At 56.3% G+C, this 17,402-nt stretch overlaps 2 protein-coding genes across 2 annotated transcripts in view; both read left to right on the top strand.

Annotated features, from left to right (window-relative positions):
• The window catches only part of RNF157 (ring finger protein 157), a 56,587-nt gene extending 49,596 nt beyond the window's left edge, over positions 1-6,991 (top strand). The window contains exons 16-17 of the mRNA XM_012662405.1: positions 235-345; positions 6,397-6,991. Coding sequence (XP_012517859.1) covers positions 235-345; positions 6,397-6,518 — 233 coding nt within the window. The 3' untranslated portion in view covers positions 6,519-6,991. The remainder of the gene's footprint in view (positions 1-234; positions 346-6,396) is intronic.
• Positions 6,992-10,829: 3,838 nt separating this feature from the next.
• FOXJ1 (forkhead box J1) lies at positions 10,830-15,677 on the top strand. Its single transcript, XM_012662274.1, has 3 exons — positions 10,830-11,015; positions 11,576-12,242; positions 13,941-15,677. The coding sequence occupies exons 2-3, from the start codon at positions 11,745-11,747 to the stop codon at positions 14,706-14,708; spliced, it is 1,266 nt and encodes a 421-aa protein (XP_012517728.1). The 5' UTR covers positions 10,830-11,015; positions 11,576-11,744; the 3' UTR covers positions 14,709-15,677.
• The last annotated feature ends 1,725 nt before the right edge of the window (positions 15,678-17,402 follow it).

Raw genomic sequence — 17,402 nt, 5'->3', positions numbered from 1 at the left:
CAGATCAAAAGGTGCCAGTTAGAGAAACAGAACAGGAGAGCTCGAGAACACAGACATGCCCACGCAATTTGACTCCCTTTTTGTCCACTCTTTACCCACTTAATTATTGTCTTCTTTTTTTTTTAACATACGATTTGATTTTTTTTGTCTCCATCCTTAAGACTTTTATTTTAAGGACAGAAAAGCGAGAAAAACACAGCCAATCCCTCTCTAACTGCATTAACTCCGTTACAGGCCAAAGGACATGCGCATTTCTAGGTATGGAGTGTGACAATAACAATGACTTTGACATCGCAAGCGTGAAAGCACTGGACAATAAGCTGTGCTCTGAGGTCTGCTTACCCGGTGAGTGGCAGTCTGCTGAACATGAACTTGGTGGGAGACAATCCCTCTGCTCTTACCCCTGCTCTTACCCTGATACACCCATCTCCTGCCCTGCAGTTCTTGCCAAAAAGGTCCGGGGTGTGCTAAGTGCTGGAGACCAGTTGCTGAAAGGAAATGAGAAGGCCTTGGGAGAGTCCTTGAGCTTTTTGCAGAGAGCAACCCTTGCTCTGAGTGAGAATATTAGGATGGGAAGAAAGTAGCAAAACTTCCTCTCCTTATGATTTGGCCTGATCTTGAACCCCTGCCATCTCAATCTTGCTGATACTGTATCAGGTGCCTGGTCTCATTTTCATCAACAGGAAGTTTGAGCAGATGAAACACCACCTCTGTACGAAAGTCTTGGAAAGATGGCCTGAGCCCTTTAAAAGTGACACCATAACTCCTTAGAAGAAACATGTTTCAGTTAGGATCAGAGAGGAATGTAAAAGCCAGCATTTCATAGGCGAGGAAATGGCCCTGTGATCCAGTGAGCTTTGGGTTACCATGTGCATTGTACATGCTAGATTTGGGTCCCAAAGGAGAGGTCTGGGCCCAGGGTGACTGTGCTCCCTGGAGTCCCACCTTTAAATTTGATCAGCTTGTCAGTGTGCCTCTTGTTCCTTCTTGTGGTACTAAACTGAATCTAGGATAATTCCTTATAAAGGAGCCATGTTAATCACACTTTGAGCACTGACCTCCTCCTACTCCATGTGCTCATTCAAGGGCTCCAAGAACCATTTTTCTAAAAGCCAAGTCTTGCCCAAGTGGACTCAGTCAAATGTCCCCTCCTAGTTTCACTGCAGAGATTGTCCCTCACATTGTACTGACTGTAATCCTCTTAAACATTCCCTGAATAAAGACTGACGTCAGCTTCAGAACAGCCACATCATGGGTCCAGTGCTTTACTCGCTCAGCGACGTGGCTGAAGGTGTTGGAGCCACGTGACCTCCGGTGGTTGCCACTCTCCATCAGCCTGTGCGAGACACGGTCCCAGCACGCTCTGGCCCCACACAAGCTTGTGGCAGGGGAAGCCGGAGTTCTCAGGAGACACTTTCTCCAGCCTTTCAAAGGGCTCTTAAGTTATTTTCCCTTCGGTTTTTCCTGAAGATACTGCCCAGGTCTCTTAATCTTCAGTGAGGCCAAAAGAGGCAGTATCGGTTCACCTGCTTCTCCTGCACAGGCCCAGGAAAGACCCTATTCCTGCCTGAGCATGGAGGAGGGAGTGTTGACCATGTGGCTAGCCTGACCATTTAGGCCTGGACTGGAGCTGCTGGGCCCAGGGTCCACGTCACTCCCTGCCTTCCCACTCCTGACCTTGCTTCTGTCTGTCCGTTTGTGTTTCACGTCATTTTGTCAAATGTAAATCTGTCTGTCTGATCTGTTTATTTTTTAAACTCATTTATGTTATCTAGACTTAGTATGAAAGTTCACGTTCACTCTGTGCCAACACTGTCCTCCCTGCCTCTGCTTAGCCCGACACCAAGCTTGCTGGGCGTGCACACACATGGGAGGCTCTTGCTTAGGGCTGAAAGCAAGGTTTTCCTTTAGAATGGGCAAGGTCCTGTATTGAATATATAAAGATTTTCTAAGAAAAATATTTGTGAGACTATATTAATTTCTGTTCAACAAAAATGGGGATGTTTCTGTGGCAAGGATGGTAGAAAGGATTTGTCTTTAACTGGCATCCTTGGTCAATAGTTGGGTAAAGAGGATATCTCTGCCCTAGCTCTGCTCTGTATCTGTGGCAGCTCTACACTGGCTATCCTCTCCCTGGGCTCCAGGACAGAAATCTAGGTCCCTGCCTCCCTCAAGGGGCTCCCCAACTCACCCCTATTTTTTGGCAGAGGGAGCTGCTGGGAATTGTTTTAGCTAACAGTGCTGGTAGAAATTGAGCTTATTCCTTCTACTTCCTCCTCTTCCTAACTCCCTCTGGCCAGCCTTCTTGCTGATGTTTATTCTGCTCAGGGGATTATGGGAGGGGAGTGGGATTGGAAGAAAGCAGCCCTGGGGTTCATTCATTGTGGTGATTTCTGGAGCCAGCTGTTCTGAGATGATACTGGGTTCACAGTTTGGGCCAGACATGCAATCAAATGCTGTGACAGCCGTGGGGACAGGGAGGGACTCAGGTATCAGCACTTCAAGTGTCCACTGTATCCTCACTAGAGGTCTCAAGACCTCTGGTTCCCCCTTTACCCAAGAGGGGAAAGTGTATCTGCTCACTGGGCAAAATCTGCGTTCAGATTTCCACCCTACGATGGAGACGCCCACAGGCTGGCTTGGCTCCCCACTCCTCTCTCCGTCGGGACAGCTGCTCATGCACCTAGCCTCTGCTTGAGTGCGTTTCTCTCTCCAAGTGGGTGCCACTCCCTTCTTGGAGGGCTAATGGGAAGCAGAGCCCTGCACAGGGAGAGCACAGGATGCTCCCATGTGCTCTGCCAGGAGACCCAGCTGGTGGCGAGGACTGAGAAACATGGTAGTCCCCGTCCTCACCACTCTAGACACACCTGTGAGAGGCTTAGCGGTGCCTGTGTCATTCCAGTCCCCTTCGCCCTGCGAAGCTTCTGGGTCTTTCTGGGCCACAAGACCAAGTGGAGATTTCTGGTTCTTCACTTGCAGGGGGGAGGTGTGTTCTGAGATTGCTTCTGAAAGGTTCTGGAAGGGGGAGAGCTCAGTGGATGGATGTGTCAGGTAGCGGTAAGATTAGAATGGCGAGACCACACTAAGTAGAGGTGACACCAAGGAATTCAGTGGATAATTACACAAGTGGCAGGATGGTGATCAAGGTGAGTGATGGTTCTGTGAGAGGCTCTGAGTAGTGTATGTGATGGAAAAAGGCAAATAATTTGGGTCTTTTTAGTGGAAATACAAATACAATTTTTAAATGACTATTATTTTACAGGAGTGGGCATATCCAATTAAATCTAAAAATACTTACAGAAGCCTGAAATTCAGTCCCCACCTCTCTTTGAGCCTCGTAACCCAAGACCAAGATGCCGCTAGGAAAGTTTGCACTTCATGGATGCTAAGGAAAAATTCAAATTAAGTTTTTCTTTCCCCTGCAGAGAAAAACTCACAAAGACAACTGAATTACTACAGTCCTTAAATTTAATTAATGGCTTAGTAGAGGCAGGAAAGAGGCAAAATTTCCCTAAATGTGCTCTCAAAATCTACCTCTAGAGGTCACTTCACTCTCCCATTTCTAAGTCCTCAAAACAGTAATTGAATGGAAAGCACCTTTATCCATCTCCCTCCAAGGATTTTAAATCTCTGAGCTCCATTTTCTGGCCGGAGGGTCCTGGGTTCAGCCAGACAAAATGGTGGCACTTGCTGCAGAAAGAAGGCTTCCTCTGCGTCCCAGACTCACTGCCTGTAGTTGACCCCTGTCTGGATGAGGCCGAAGGGAGAGCAGCCCCCCAGGGCTTTGCTGTGGGCCCTTCAGAGTCCTTTCCAGGGGAAAGGGTGCTTCATTCTTGCTGCAAATCTCCCCTCACCACAGAGTGTACGAAGAAGCCAGGGAGAGCCAGGCGCAGTGGCTCACGCCTGTAATCCTAGCACTCTGGGAGACTGAGGCGGGAGGATCACTTGAGCTCAGGAGTTTGAGACCAGCCTCACACCATGTCTCTGCAAAAAATAGAAAAATTAGCTGGGCATCATGGCGCCTGCCTGTAGTCCCAGCTACTTGGGAGGCCGAGGCAGGAGGATTGCTTGAGCCCAAGAGTTGGAGGTTGCAGTGAGCTATGACGAAGCCATTGCACCCTACCCAGGGCAACAGAGGGAGACTCTGCCCCCCAAAAAAGAGGAAATTGAACCCCTGTCCTCACTACCTCCTGCTTCAAAAAAATGAAGAAGCCAGAGAGAACAGAAACTTCAGATTTGAGGGGGATTGAGTCTCTTCCACAAGGAACGGATTTTCAGCCCTGGCTAAGGCTTCTGGAATGGTAGAGTTTGTAGCAAGGACCCCTGTGAATTCAGAGTCAGGAAGTCTCTCTGGGCAGCCTCTCGGTCCCAGCAATTCATGGTGTGCTGGTGGTGGTGGCGGTGGCGGCAGTCGTGGTGGTGGTGGCGGTGGTGGTGTTGCTGCTGTTGTGTGTGTGTGTGTGTATGTGTGTGTGTATCTTCTCTCTTGTTTACCATTTGCTTTTGGTCTTTCTTACTGAACAGCCGCAGTTCCGGAGTCCTGCCCCATAAACATTGAGGAATAGGTATGAGATCTACCAAATTATATAAATGAACGAACAGCCCATTTTCTTTGGGGTTCCTAACTTAAAAGGCAATATTGCCTTACATTCATCTTGCCACATTTAGAGGGGAAGAAGCACCTTTGAGTCATGTCCCAGGCTCTAGTGCCCCCAGGGAGTAAAGATCCCAAATCCAGTTGGGATATGAGAGAGAGGTGTCCAAGATTCTCCTGTTCTACTCACTTCTCTCCCCCTGGGGTCCACCACCATAGACTATTAGGAGACCATCAGGATGGATTTTCACACCATAGTGGGAAATGAGCAGTTTAGACCTGCTTACCCCTGGTGCCGTTAAAAGTTTCGTGTCCTGGACTGGCCTGAGGTAGACCCTGCACACCTGCGAGTGGCCTCCCTCAACCTCAGGACCACACTCTACAGTTGGTCGGCCCTGTCCACTGAACGAGTCCCCTGATGGGTCAGGCTCTGTGCCAGGCTCTGGTGTGCAACAGTGAAGAAGTCACCACCTCTGCCCCGGAGGAGCTTACAGTCTAACGGAGGATTCAAGGGTTCAGCGGTTTTTGCAGCGTGGGGAGTGGAGTGGTCGTTCAGGCTGTGGGGAGCACGCAGGGCACGTAGGGCCTCCTCTGGTCCTGAGGTGCCTTGGAGGGGAGGACACTGGGAGACAAAGTTCCGGAGGCCCAGGGGGACCAGAGGAGGAAATGCCTTCCCTCACCCCAGGGAGCCAGGGCTTCATCCCCAGGACAGAGGTGGTTGAGGCCCTACCTTCCCTCAGGAGGGGGAGGTGCGGGGAAGAGATGAGGGTGGCCTGAATAAAGGACACAGGTGCGTACCGAGCACAGGCTGTCCTGGAGCCAGGTGCTCTGCCAGCACTCTCCTGTGATCTGCTTTGGTCCTCACAGCAAGCCTGTGAGCCAAGTACTTCTCTGCCATTCAGCGGATGAGAAGACCAAGGCTCAAAGTAGAGTGATGTGCGCAATATCACTGTCGGTTCATTGTAAACTGGGAGTGAAGCTCAGGTCGGTGTGACTACAGATTTAGTCACATGACTAAGCAGGGTGCAAACAGGAGGTGGTGGTGGGTTGGATACAGAGCACAAAGGAGGGAGAAGCACCAAGAATGGGTTTCTAGACGGGCAGCTGCTGCTCGTCACACAGGGTGGCAGCAGATTTGTGGCAGGAGGATGAGTTTAGCGGTGGTACCTGTGGGACTCAAGGCTCTCGGCCTAGTGTCACCTGGGCTGATGGCACCAGCTGATAGCAAGCTGCTGCTGCTGCTCAGGTGCAGGGGGAGATGAAGAGCAGCAGGTGTGGGGGAGGGGTGCTAGAGACTCACGCTGTCCTCCCACAGGATGCCATTCTGTCCCAGACACCCTGCCGGGCAGCCAGCCTCTTCCTGCCCCACCTTGGCTTCCACAGAAAACATTAACACTTTGGGCCTGAACAAACCTACTCTCCTCTCCCCTGCCCTTCATCCTGCCCTGGCGAAAACAGCTCAGCTAGGCCCTGTTTCCATGTCCTTGTCCGTGTCCATCATCACATACAGGCACACTTCATACCCAGTAATTAAGGTGCAAAAGTGGAGCCTAGGGCAAGTTCACAAAACAAGGAACAGCTTTTGTGTCCTCTGTCCGGGAGCCACAGCGGCAGTGACAGTACGCAGCCCCTGCACCGTCGTGCCTGCTTCTCTCCATTCTTTCTCCTGTGCTGTGGCTTACGCCCTTATAGGAGTTTCAGGTCCCACGCAACCTGCTGGCTTCCTGGGCTGCCCTGCTGGAGACATCGTCTAGACCTGGCCAAAGCTCCAGCTCCTGTAACCTTCACTTTCTCTTCCCCAGGTACCTGGCAGGCTGATGACAACGTTGTCAGTCGTCGCAACGCCCAGCACCGGCGCCTGTCATCCAGCAGCCTGGAGGACCCCGAGAATAGGCCCTGTGTGTGGGGTCCTTTGGCTGTCTGAGAGCCCCAGCCGCTGTACCGGGCTCTCATCCAGTCCTCACGTTCCCTCTGTCCTCACCGGGCTGCGGGCCTCCTGGACATCCTCACCAAGACACGTGTAGACTTTTTATACTCATGCAAAAGCTGGACGTTGAGTTCAGCCCGCTCCTCCCAACCTCGCCTCCTGTATCTGTGGTCCTTCCCCTCTCAGAAGGGACTGGAAGCCCTCCTTTCCTTTCTCCTTGTGGACTGAAGCCAATCGATGAACTGCAGCTCATGAGACCCTTTGCAGAGACTCTCTGGAATGTTCCCGCTGTATGTTAACGTTCAGGTGGAGCTGAGGTCCACAGGCTAGTTGTTTCTTATGCATCTTCTTTCTCCTTAAGGGTTAAACTGAGAAGACTTGGAGTTTTGGCAGCTGTCGTACAAACATCCATCTGGCATTTTCTGGTCTCTGGCACATCATAACCAACTTGAAACCCCAGTTTGGGGTGGGGTTGGGAGGTGGCTCCTGTGAAAAGGGAGAGCCATATTGCACTATATATGGAGTTTCCCTCCAGAAGCATGAGGAGCTCCTTTCTCAAGGAAAAGAGAAATGGTAGCAACCAAAAGTTGGTTAAAAAAATTCTTCCTCCTAGCTCTCTGGGAGGCCGAGGCGGGCGGATTGTTTGAGCTCAGGAGTTCGAAACCAGCCTGAGCAAGAGCGAGACCCCGTCTCTACTAAAATTAGAAAGAAATTAATTGGACAACTAAAAATATACAGAAAAAATTAGCCGGGCATGGTGGCGCATACCTGTAGTCCCAACTACTCGGGAGGCTAAGGCAGGAGGATCGCTCGAGCCCAGGAGTTTGAGGTTGCTGTGAGCTAGGCTGATACCACGGCACTCTAGCCCGGGCAACACAGTGAGACTCTGTCTCCAAAAAAAAAAAAAATTCTTCCTTCTAGTAGCAGAACTGATCTCCTGTGCTTCATGTGCCTGTCTGCTTGGGGAGGAGCCCTTGAATCTGAGAATCCTGTTAAGACGATTACCCTTAAGGAGAATTTCTCCTGGTCAGGTACATTCAGGAAGGCCTGGAACTCCATCCTAAGGTGACAACTCAAGAAACACATTTGTTGCCCACTTCCATGTTCCAGGCACTGCGTGAGGAGCTGTCGTATGTTGCTGTATTTCATCCTCACCTAGCCCTGGGAGGTGGGATTCTTAACTCCTATTGCCCCCAACTCTGCCCCTTTTTTAATGGTTGAAGAAACAGACTAAGAAAGGTATGGACTAGTGATTCTCAAGCTGGTGCCCGGGACCCCCAAAGGCAGTGGTGGAGAGCACTGGACTCCGTCCAGGCTGCAGCCTGGGGCCAGCAGCCGTGGTCTGGAGGCTGGAGCCTAGGCCTTCACCTCCAGGACGCTCCCCGCCCTTCATGTGTTACTCCCCTGCCTTCCAGATCTGCTGAGCCTAACCGGTGAAGGGGAGGTAGAGCCTTCCACATGCTCGTTAGCGATCGGGAGATATCGTTCCACTCATGTCCCGTCCCCCACCCCTGTGTAAGGCACATAAACAGAACCCTGAAACAGCATGGCTAGACTCTAGGTTGGTGGCTGTTAAACTCCTTTCTCAACACTGGTGTTATCAATGGATTCCACAGGGCTCTTGGATGGATGTGCTGTCTACTGGCTTTTGGAAAAGGTGGTTGTTTAGTAAGGCATGAGATTATTCTGGAAGCAAAGTTAGAAACAACAATGATTTGTAAGGTAGAGACGTGGGAGAGCCTTACAGGCTATGCCCATTGTGGTAGGCTGTTTTAGGATTTGGAACTGTTACCCTGGAAGAGCTTTTCAAGACCATTTCCAAGGCCAGAGCCCAGAGCCCAGAGGGTCGTTTGCACCTTCTGTGTAGCTGCAGAGGCCAGGAGTGTGACGACTGATGGCTGTTGCTGCCTAGTGGTTGTGGCTCACGTCCTGCCCTGGTGGAGGGGAGCCTATCACCCACCCTGTCTGAAATACCGCAGTGGACTCCGCAGGTTCAGGCCTCACCTCATGTCCTTTCCTTCCCCCAACATTCTTACAGCCCCTTTCGTAGTTAAGATTTAAGCCAGTGTAAGTTGAGCAATAACCCCACTTCCTGATTTCCTTAGAGTGTGAGCCCCAGAAGCACAAGGCAACAGGGAACTTCCCTTACTCTGGGGTGGCAGCACACAGAGCCACCTCCTGTCCCCAGCAGGTAGTATTCGCAGTGTGGTGTTACCTGGGAGGATGGGGGAAGGAGCTGAGATGAAGGAAATTCAGGTAAACAGTAGGCGAAGTGGCCAGGACCCCTAAGAGGAAGCTGTTATCTTCACCCCTTCCTGGAGGATGTGTCCTCCCTCCCAGTAAATGCTCAGGCCTCTCCTAGGAAGAGGCTCAGAAGGACTCCTCAAGGCCTCGGTTCCATATCCAAGACATACCTAGGTTAGAAATGCCCTTTGCTCCTGGTCTCTCAGTCCCTAGGTTCCTATTTCCTCTCTCTCTCCCTCTCTCCCCGCTCCTCTTCTCTCTCTCTGTCCTCTGTTCTGATTTAGCTCTTTGACAAGCAGAAATATCCCAGCCCAGGGGGGTCCTCAGTCACCCTGATGAGGGCAGGTCAGCGGCCAACTCTTCCGCCCTAGTCTGTCTAGAGACATCGCATTGTCAGCAGCTCACCCAGAGAGAAGGGATGGGGCCCGACTCCTCCCACGAGGGCACAGACGAACTGTGAAGGCCTGGGGCTCCTTCCTGCCACGCTAGGTCTGTGCTCCCCTTGGCCTTCACGTGGTGTGATCCTGGCCTCCTCACAGTCTTTTTTCCTTCTACTCGGTTCCATCCCGCCAGAGTTTATACCCTCTCTGGGGCAACTCCTGGGCACAGCCCCACATGCTTTAAGCCTTCTCACCTGGGGAGTTAGGATCCTGCCCACCTGGTGTTGGCACTGTGGTTGCTCACTTTGCTTTAGGGTCTGCACACCTGTTGTGTGCATGTGTACAGTGTTTATGCCATCTGGTGTACCCTTCGCTCCCTGGAGTACACTCGTGCGCACACTACAGTGGGGACATCAAGGATGCAATATTTATGGATTGCTGCATGATTCTTAAAAATGAATAAAACTGTTTACAAGGGAAGGAGAACTATTAACTGCAAAGTGGGCTTATGTGTGAAAGTTTCTGTCCGACTTTCTCCCGCACTCTTTAATATTTTTTAGTCAAGAGAATTTAGAGTTGGAGGAGTGGGAGAGGCAAGGGGTAGGGAAAAGTATGTTCCTGGCTGGAAGTTGACATGCCATTGACTGGCTTTCTGCGAGGCCTTTCGGGGCACCAGGCTCCCCAGCCCTGTGCTCCAGCTCCTGGGCATAGGCTGAGCGGCAGCCCAGCCCCCACCTCGGCCTCTGCAACCGCCTTAAACCGGAGAACTTCCAACACTGCAGCTCCTCAATAATTAAAGAGCAGGAAAGCTGGTGACAGGCGGGAGGCCAGAGGAAGGGAGGAGGGAGGGCCACAGTCCCCAGTGCTCCTCTACCTTTAGTCCTTGTCACTTAAAGGTTGGTGAAATTAATGTGGCAAATGACCCCGTTAGGGGAATTTTGTCAAGTCCATGACCTATGAGTTTTACCCAAGGCCTCTGCTTCCTCAGCTATCTGGAAAGGAGGGACTGCACTTCTACAGAAACCTCTGGAAAGTCAGCTTACGGGAACCTGGCTGAGGGTACAGGTGGGGAGGGAGCTGTTTACCGCGAACGCCTGGATTGCCCTCCCCGCCGCGGTGTGTCTGCGATCTGTGTGGCCGCTGCTGTGAACTTGAGCGGCAGGTGGCATCGGAGAGTCAGACCTGCCTGTGGGCACCAAAGACGACACTCAGGGTCGGGAGAGAGGGAAAGGCCGCAGAAGCATGAGAAAGTGCCACTCGCAGTGCAGAAGAAAGAAAACCTCAAGGACATAGTTCCTGAGCCTGAGCTCGCTCCAGCCTTGGTCCCCAAGCCCTGGCTCCGTCAAGGAGCGGTCAGCGCCTCGGAGCAGCCTGGACTGGATGCGGGAGGGGGCGAGAGTGGCCGTTCCCCAAGGTGAAGAAGGGCCGATGGCGGTTCCTGAGGCCTCAGGCCGAGCCGCGCGCTTCTCCGACCCCAGCGCGGGGCCCTAGGGCGGGAATGCGCCGAGCCCGGACGCGGTGGCGGGTAGGGGGTTGGGTGGCGCGGGAGAGGGCGGCAGAAGGAGGGAGTTCGAAGAGAGTTGCCGCCGGAGAGAGTAGCAAGTGCCCGCGGTCGCCTTGGAGACGCGCTGGCCAATGGCAGCAGCGGAAGCTGTTTATGGGGGCGGAGCGTCGCCATGGCAGCAGGAGAAGCCTTTGGAGCCGCTACTTATTGCCGGTCCCCCGGCCGCTGGCGCTCAGAGAAGCGCCGTCGGGCGGGAGGGCGACGAGGGGCGCTGGCGGGGCCCTCGAGCTGGGGGCAGAGAGCTGCGGGAGGTGGGAGGAACTTCTTCCAGAACCTTCCTCGGTCCCGGGCTGCTCTCTGAGCCAGGTAAGGGGCCGGCGGGGTGGGCTACAGGCCTCGGGAAGGGAGGGCGTCGGTACCAGCCCGCTCTCCCATCCGTCCCCGACGAAGGGGTGGGCCCAGGGGCCGACATCTGAGGAATTTGAGGAAAACTCGCTTCCTGCCCCCCCATAACTCTCCGTTCCGTTTCCTTCCTTTCCCTTGACACCCCGCCGCCCCCATCCTAATATCCCTTTTCAAGAATCAGACGACACCCTCCGCCCCCGTCCCTTCGTTCTGCCCTCCCGGACTTCTCGCCCCATTTCCATTTGCTGCGGGGAGGAAGGGGGTCCTGATTTCCTACCCTTCGAGAGAAAGGGATAGACTCGTATGCCCCTACCCTCTTCCCTCTTTTGGCTAATAAAACCTCGAAGAGGAAAGGGAGAGGGGGGCGGATCCGGTGGGTCGGACCCCAGGACATTGCTTCTGTTTCCCAGGCACTAAAAGACCCAGCTGCGGGGACGGTTTTAGAGGAGGTTCGGCCTTACACACACCCTCTCCCCTCGGGGTGGGGTAAGAGCGTTCAGCTCCAGCTGTGGTCCCCGCAGGCACCACATACGTACTCAGAGGAGGCGACCTCGGGGTCGCGAGATGGAAACGCACGTCCAGGAGGCTGTGTAACTGGAGCTGCGGGAGTTGGCGGCCCGGAGAGCACGGCCGGCCACCCCCGGCGCAGCCCGTGGATGGTGCCCGCCCCCTCGGAGAGTCCCCGCAGACATGGCGGAGAGCTGGCTGCGCCTCTCGGGAGCAGGGCCGGCGGAGGAGGCCCGGCCGGAGGGCGGCCTGGAGGAGCCGGACGCCCTGGATGACAGCCTGACCAGCCTGCAGTGGCTGCAGGAATTCTCCATTCTCAACGCCAAGGCCCCCGCCCTGCCCCCGGGGGGCACCGACCCACACGGCTACCACCAGGTGCCTGGCTCCGCGGCGCCCGGGTCCCCCCTGGCGGCCGACCCCGCCTGCCTGGGGCAGCCGCACACGCCGGGCAAGCCCACGTCGTCGTGCACGTCGCGGAGCGCGCCCCCGGGGCTGCGGGCCCCGCCCCCCGACGACGTGGACTACGCCACCAACCCGCACGTGAAGCCTCCGTACTCGTATGCCACGCTCATCTGCATGGCTATGCAGGCCAGCAAGGCCACCAAGATCACCCTGTCGGCCATCTACAAGTGGATAACGGACAACTTCTGCTACTTCCGCCACGCGGATCCCACCTGGCAGGTAGGGGAGGTGCGGGGCAGTGGCCGCCCCCTCCCCACTCCCTTCCTCCCCAGCCACACTGGATTCACATCCCAGATCTGCAGGCCATGTAGGCGCAGTGCAGCAGCCAGGGCCCGGAGGGGAGGACCAAACGAATCCAGTGCTTGGAACTGCCTCTCTTTTGACTTCCGGAGAGCTGGGAGGGACAATGTCCAGGGGCAGAGAGCATCAGGGGTGCAGCCTGAGGTTCAAGGGGAAGGAACCTGCTATTCATCCAGTAGGCACAGCCAAAGGCCAAGGCTAGACTATGTGTGGACACAGTCCCCTGGGGGAGGCTGGTGGACTGAGGGCACATTCTTGTACCAAGTCCTAGAATTCCTAGACACTGCCCTGCCCAAAGAGAGTTTGCCAGGGCCCGACTCAGAAATGGACACTGGAGTGTGGCTCTACATCCCACCTTTTCGCAGTGGGCTTGGGGAGGGGTGCGGGGCGTGCTGTGGGGTGTGAAGGCCAGCTGTGTCCCAGTGGGGGCCAGTGGGGCCTTCCTAAAGGTACCGTTCCAGCCCCCCAACAGCAACTCCTCCCCAGTTTCCTGCCTCCACCCCCCTTCTCAGCCAGCCTCCCTGGGGGAACAATTACCTGAGCCAGGTACTTTCCACAGGGGCTCTGCCTACTGCACTGGCTTTGTGTTCCAAGTCGCAGGAACCTGATGCAGAGCAGCCAGGGGCCCAGGCCACCATGTAAACATCCAGCTTGCCGGGGAGCACTGTCCCAGCCCCGCACCTACCTGCTGTCCCAGCCCAGGACCCTATCCCTCAGCATGGTTTGGACAAGATTAAGCACCTAAGAATGGACAGTGATGATGGGTTTGAGGCTGGGTAGATATTGCACTGAGAGTCTTCAACCATCAAGACCAGGGCAGTTGGAGACAGAGACCCCAGCGATGCCCAGACTCTTCTCTGGGGCACCCAGAGGGGGCAGGCCACAGAATCACAGTACCAAGCCATTCCAAATGGCCCTGACCCTGGGGCAGTGCCATTTGTAGCCTCCATGAGAAAGCAGAGACCCCCCCCGCCACCCTACCCTAAGCCTGTGCGGCTTGGGCTTCTGGAAATGGCCCCAGGAATGAGCGCTATGCTCCTGGCTGGGTAATAATCAACTGAGCCTGGGCGGGAGGAGGGGGCCGTGGGGGGTGAAGGCCCAGGCCAGCAGTCGGCTCAACAAACAAGGAAAGACATCAGATACACACACACACACACACACACTCACCCCATCCTCAGCTGCCCAGCCCCCTCCCTCGACCCACTCACTCCACAAACAGAGAGGGCCAGCCAGGCCCAGGCCAGGGAGATAGCGGTCCAGACCCTGGGGGAGCCCAGGGCTTTGGCCAGAGGCCGCAAGTGGCAGGGTAAGGGAGGGAGGGCAGGCGACGGGGTGGCACTAGCCACCCTGCAGCTCAGAGCTCGGATGACTGAGCAGGCAGATATCCGGGCAACAGGGAACAAAAGCCCTCGACAGCACTCCGGGCTCTTGGTGCCCTGTGGCTGGTGTCCCAGAGCCATAGCTGTGCCTGGTCTCAGCAGCAGGTCTGTCGCCCCCTCCCCTCCCCCTTCCAGAGAGACGATGGGGGACCTGCAGGAGTGCTAGGTGCCACTTCATCACCAGGGTCCGCACTGACCTATAGGTTCCTTTCTCTCTTGTTCTCTCTCCCTGTGCCAGAATTCCATCCGCCACAACCTGTCCCTGAACAAGTGCTTCATCAAAGTGCCTCGGGAGAAGGACGAGCCAGGCAAGGGGGGCTTCTGGCGCATTGACCCCCAGTATGCTGAGCGGCTGCTGAGCGGGGCCTTCAAGAAGCGGGGGCTGCCCCCGGTCCACATCCACCCGGCCTTCGCCCGCCAGGCCGCGCAGGAGCCGAGCGCCGCCCCTTGGGCCCGGCCGCTGACGGTGAACACCGAGGCCCAGCGGCTGCTGCGGGAGTTCGAGGAGGCCACTGGGGAGGCAGGCTGGGGCGCAGGCGAGGGCAGGCTGGGGCATAAGCGCAAACAGCCGCTGCCCAAGCGGGTGGCCAAGGTCCCGCGGCCCCCCAGCACCCTGCTGCTGACCCAGGAGGAGCAGGGCGAGCTGGAACCCCTCAAAGGCAACTTTGACTGGGAGGCCATCTTCGACGCCGGCACGCTGGGTGGGGATCTGGGTGCCCTGGAGGGCCTGGAGCTGAGCCCACCGCTGAGCCCTGCCTCGCATGGGGACGTGGACCTCACTGTCCACGGCCGCCACATCGACTGCCCCGCAACCTGGGGGCCTCCAGTAGAGCAGGCTGCTGACAGCCTGGACTTTGACGAGACCTTCCTGGCCACCTCCTTCCTGCAGCACCCCTGGGACGAGAGTGGCAGTGGCTGCCTGCCCCCGGAGCCCCTCTTTGAGGCTGGGGACGCCACTCTGGCTGCCGACCTGCAGGACTGGGCTAGCGTGGGCGCCTTCTTGTAAGAGGCCAGGCCCCACCCCACCTCCGGACAGTGCCCAAGTCAGGGCCCAAAACTGCCCCCCCACCACAGGCCCACGGACACCCCATCGCCCAGGCAGGGGCTGGGCCAGGTCTCCCAAGGCTGGCCCCATGAGGCCACATCGCCACCAGCCCCAGCTGTCCTCAGATTCAAGCCCAGGAGGCTGAAAACTGGGGGCCCAGGACCAGAATTGCTGCCTCCCCTCCCAGCCCCCTTGTACACACAGTGTTTCGTTGATCCATGTCTCCCCTGCCCCAGGAACTGGCAAAAGGGCCCTGCGCCATGAGAGCTGAGGCATGGAGGGGCCCTGGCCAGGCTGGGGAGGAACAGAGAGGGCCCTCCCCAGAGCACCCCGGCTTCCCTCCTGCTTCTCCAGGTCTCTATCCAGAGAAAGTTCCCGGGTACAACTAATGCTAATTAGGTGACAGCAAATTAACCCCTGGAGGCCTCTCCTGGCAGAGCCTCCCTGGGGCCTGCCGGGCAGAGGCTGGCCTGGGAGAGGGGGCGCAGAGCAAGGAGACAGAAATGAGGGGGGTGCAGGGTGGGGCATGGAAATCTTCCCCAGGCCTCTGGGGTCTTGGCCTGGCCCCATCCCTAGGGCAGATGTAAATCCCTAATCTTTGAGCCCAGCTTGAGACTCAGAGCAGCAGGAAGTTGGGGTGCTGGGGGCAGCTGAGCTGTGGGGAGGCCAGGAACAGACAGACTAATGTAGTGAGAGTAGCTGTAGCTAAGGCTTAACTGGGAGGGGCGCCAAGCTTGCTGGAACCACTGGGACCAGGAAGGGGGGAGCCCCGCACCCCTGCCTGCTCTTGTGGGGGGGCGTGCCTTGCTCCACCCTGACCTCCTGGGCTGCGTCCCACATCCTCCCTCCTGCCCCATGGGGCAATTTAACCTTTTTCATGGAAAGTTATTTACAATAAAAAATTTTTAAAAATAAAATTTTTAAAAATCTGAAAATGGACCTGCTCAAAACTTTCTTTGGGAACAGGTGAGGGCCCAGCCAGTGTTGGAGGGGCGGGGAATGGCTGAGAAGACGATGGGGACACTGGGGGCTTGCAGAGAGACCCTGATGAACTCCCTACGCCCTCAGCAGCCCTCGGAAGTCCCACAGCCTGGGCCTCAGCGCCCCCATCTGCCCAATGGGGAGACTTGCGCCCATAGCCCCGGGGAGCAGGAGCCAAAGGGAGGGGTGCGCCCCTGGCCCCCGCTCCAGCTCAGGGACTCACAAAGGCTCATGCCCTCCCCCACCACGAGGACCTGCCCAGGCTCGCCTGCCCAAGTCTGTGGTCTCTCATCCCCGGCCTGGGCCTGTGTCTAGCACCTCCCCTCCCTCCGTCCTCTCCTGGAGGGACAGGGTGTGAGGTCAGAGGGCCCCAGCCCCAGGGCCCCACGTCCCACTCTGGCGTGTATTTACCCAGTGCGGGCTTGGGGAGGAGGAAGGCCACCAGGGAAGTGGGCGTGGAGTGCTCGGACTCTCCCCCACTCACACTGGCAGGTCCACTCTCTGAGGAACCAGACTATCAGAGTCCTGGTGGGGAAACTGAGGCACAGGAAACGTATCTGGGTGACACTCAGCCAGCACCTTTCAATCCCCTCACCCTAGCTTTGCCTGGGATCCACGTCCCCACCCAGCCCCTGCCACCCACACACCCGCACTGGTGCACAGCACCCCCAGCAGCTTCCAAGCACACATGCACGTGCATGTGCGTGTGCACACACACACACACACACACACACACACACACACACACGGGCACAAGCGGGCACTGTCCCGAGCAATCCTGCCCTGGCTCCATGGACCCCTTTCTCCCAGTGCCCCTTTCTTTGTCCTCAAAGTTGGCTCTAAGCCAACCTGGCATTCCCCTGCTAACTTGCTGCTTTCACTTGCTAATTATTCCAAATATTCCAGAAGGGCTCACACACTGCAGGCCTTACTGAGCCCACCCCCTTCACAATGCAGGCTGAGGGGGCTGCCCAGATTCCACTCCACCCACCAGGCATCTCCTCCCTCTCTCTCCCCCCCACCCCCTCCTCTCCGCGGACCCCAGGGTTGGGGGAACGAGGTGGGCTCCAGCCTCCCCCACTGGCCTCCAGGATCAGCCCCCAGCCTGGCCCGAGGTGGGAACACCCTAGATTGACAAGTGGAGTGTGCTGGTGGGCGCAGAAGGGCAGTGCCAGGGGTCAGGGACAGGCAGAACCGCTCACTGGGGGAGCACGAGGCCCAGGAAGAAGAGTGACGGGCGCGGTGGCTCACGCCTGTAATCCTAGCACTCTGGGAAGCCGAGGCGGGCAGATTGTTTGAGCTCAGGAGTTCGAGACCAGCCTGAGCAAGCACGAGACCCCGTCTGGACAACTAAAAATATATAGAAACAATTAGTCGGGCATGGTGGCGCATGCCTGTAGTCCCAGCTACTCGGGAGGCTGAGGCAGGAGGATTGCTTGAGCCCAGCAGTTTGAGGTTGCTGTGAGCCAGGCTGACGCCACGGCACTCACTCTAGCCCAGGCAACAAAAGCGAGACTCTGTCTCAAAAAAAGAAGAGTGAGGTTTGCTCCTGGCTACCGGTGACAGTCACCCAGTCACCAGGAGCTCCTGAAAATCCTGAAGCCCGGGCTGCACCTGGACCAATTAAACCAGAACTTCTAGGGCAGGGCCCAGGCGTCAGCATGTTTAAAGGTC

Source organism: Propithecus coquereli, unplaced genomic scaffold (genome assembly GCF_000956105.1).
Source record: "Propithecus coquereli isolate 6110/MARCELLA unplaced genomic scaffold, Pcoq_1.0 Scaffold76, whole genome shotgun sequence".
Taxonomy (NCBI): domain Eukaryota; kingdom Metazoa; phylum Chordata; class Mammalia; order Primates; family Indriidae; genus Propithecus; species Propithecus coquereli.
The sequence above is the reverse complement of the archived record's forward strand: the minus strand, read 5'-3'. Positions and strand labels throughout refer to the sequence as shown.

What these genes read in the sequence shown, in the direction of transcription:
- FOXJ1 (XM_012662274.1), top strand. Translation starts at nt 11,745, where the DNA reads ATGGCGGAGAGCTGGCTGCGCCTCTCGGGAGCAGGGCCGGCGGAGGAG. An exon ending in ACGCGGATCCCACCTGGCAG is followed by an intron (nt 12,243 to 13,940) that starts GTAGGGGAGGTG and finishes TCCCTGTGCCAG; the next exon opens with AATTCCATCCGCCACAACCT.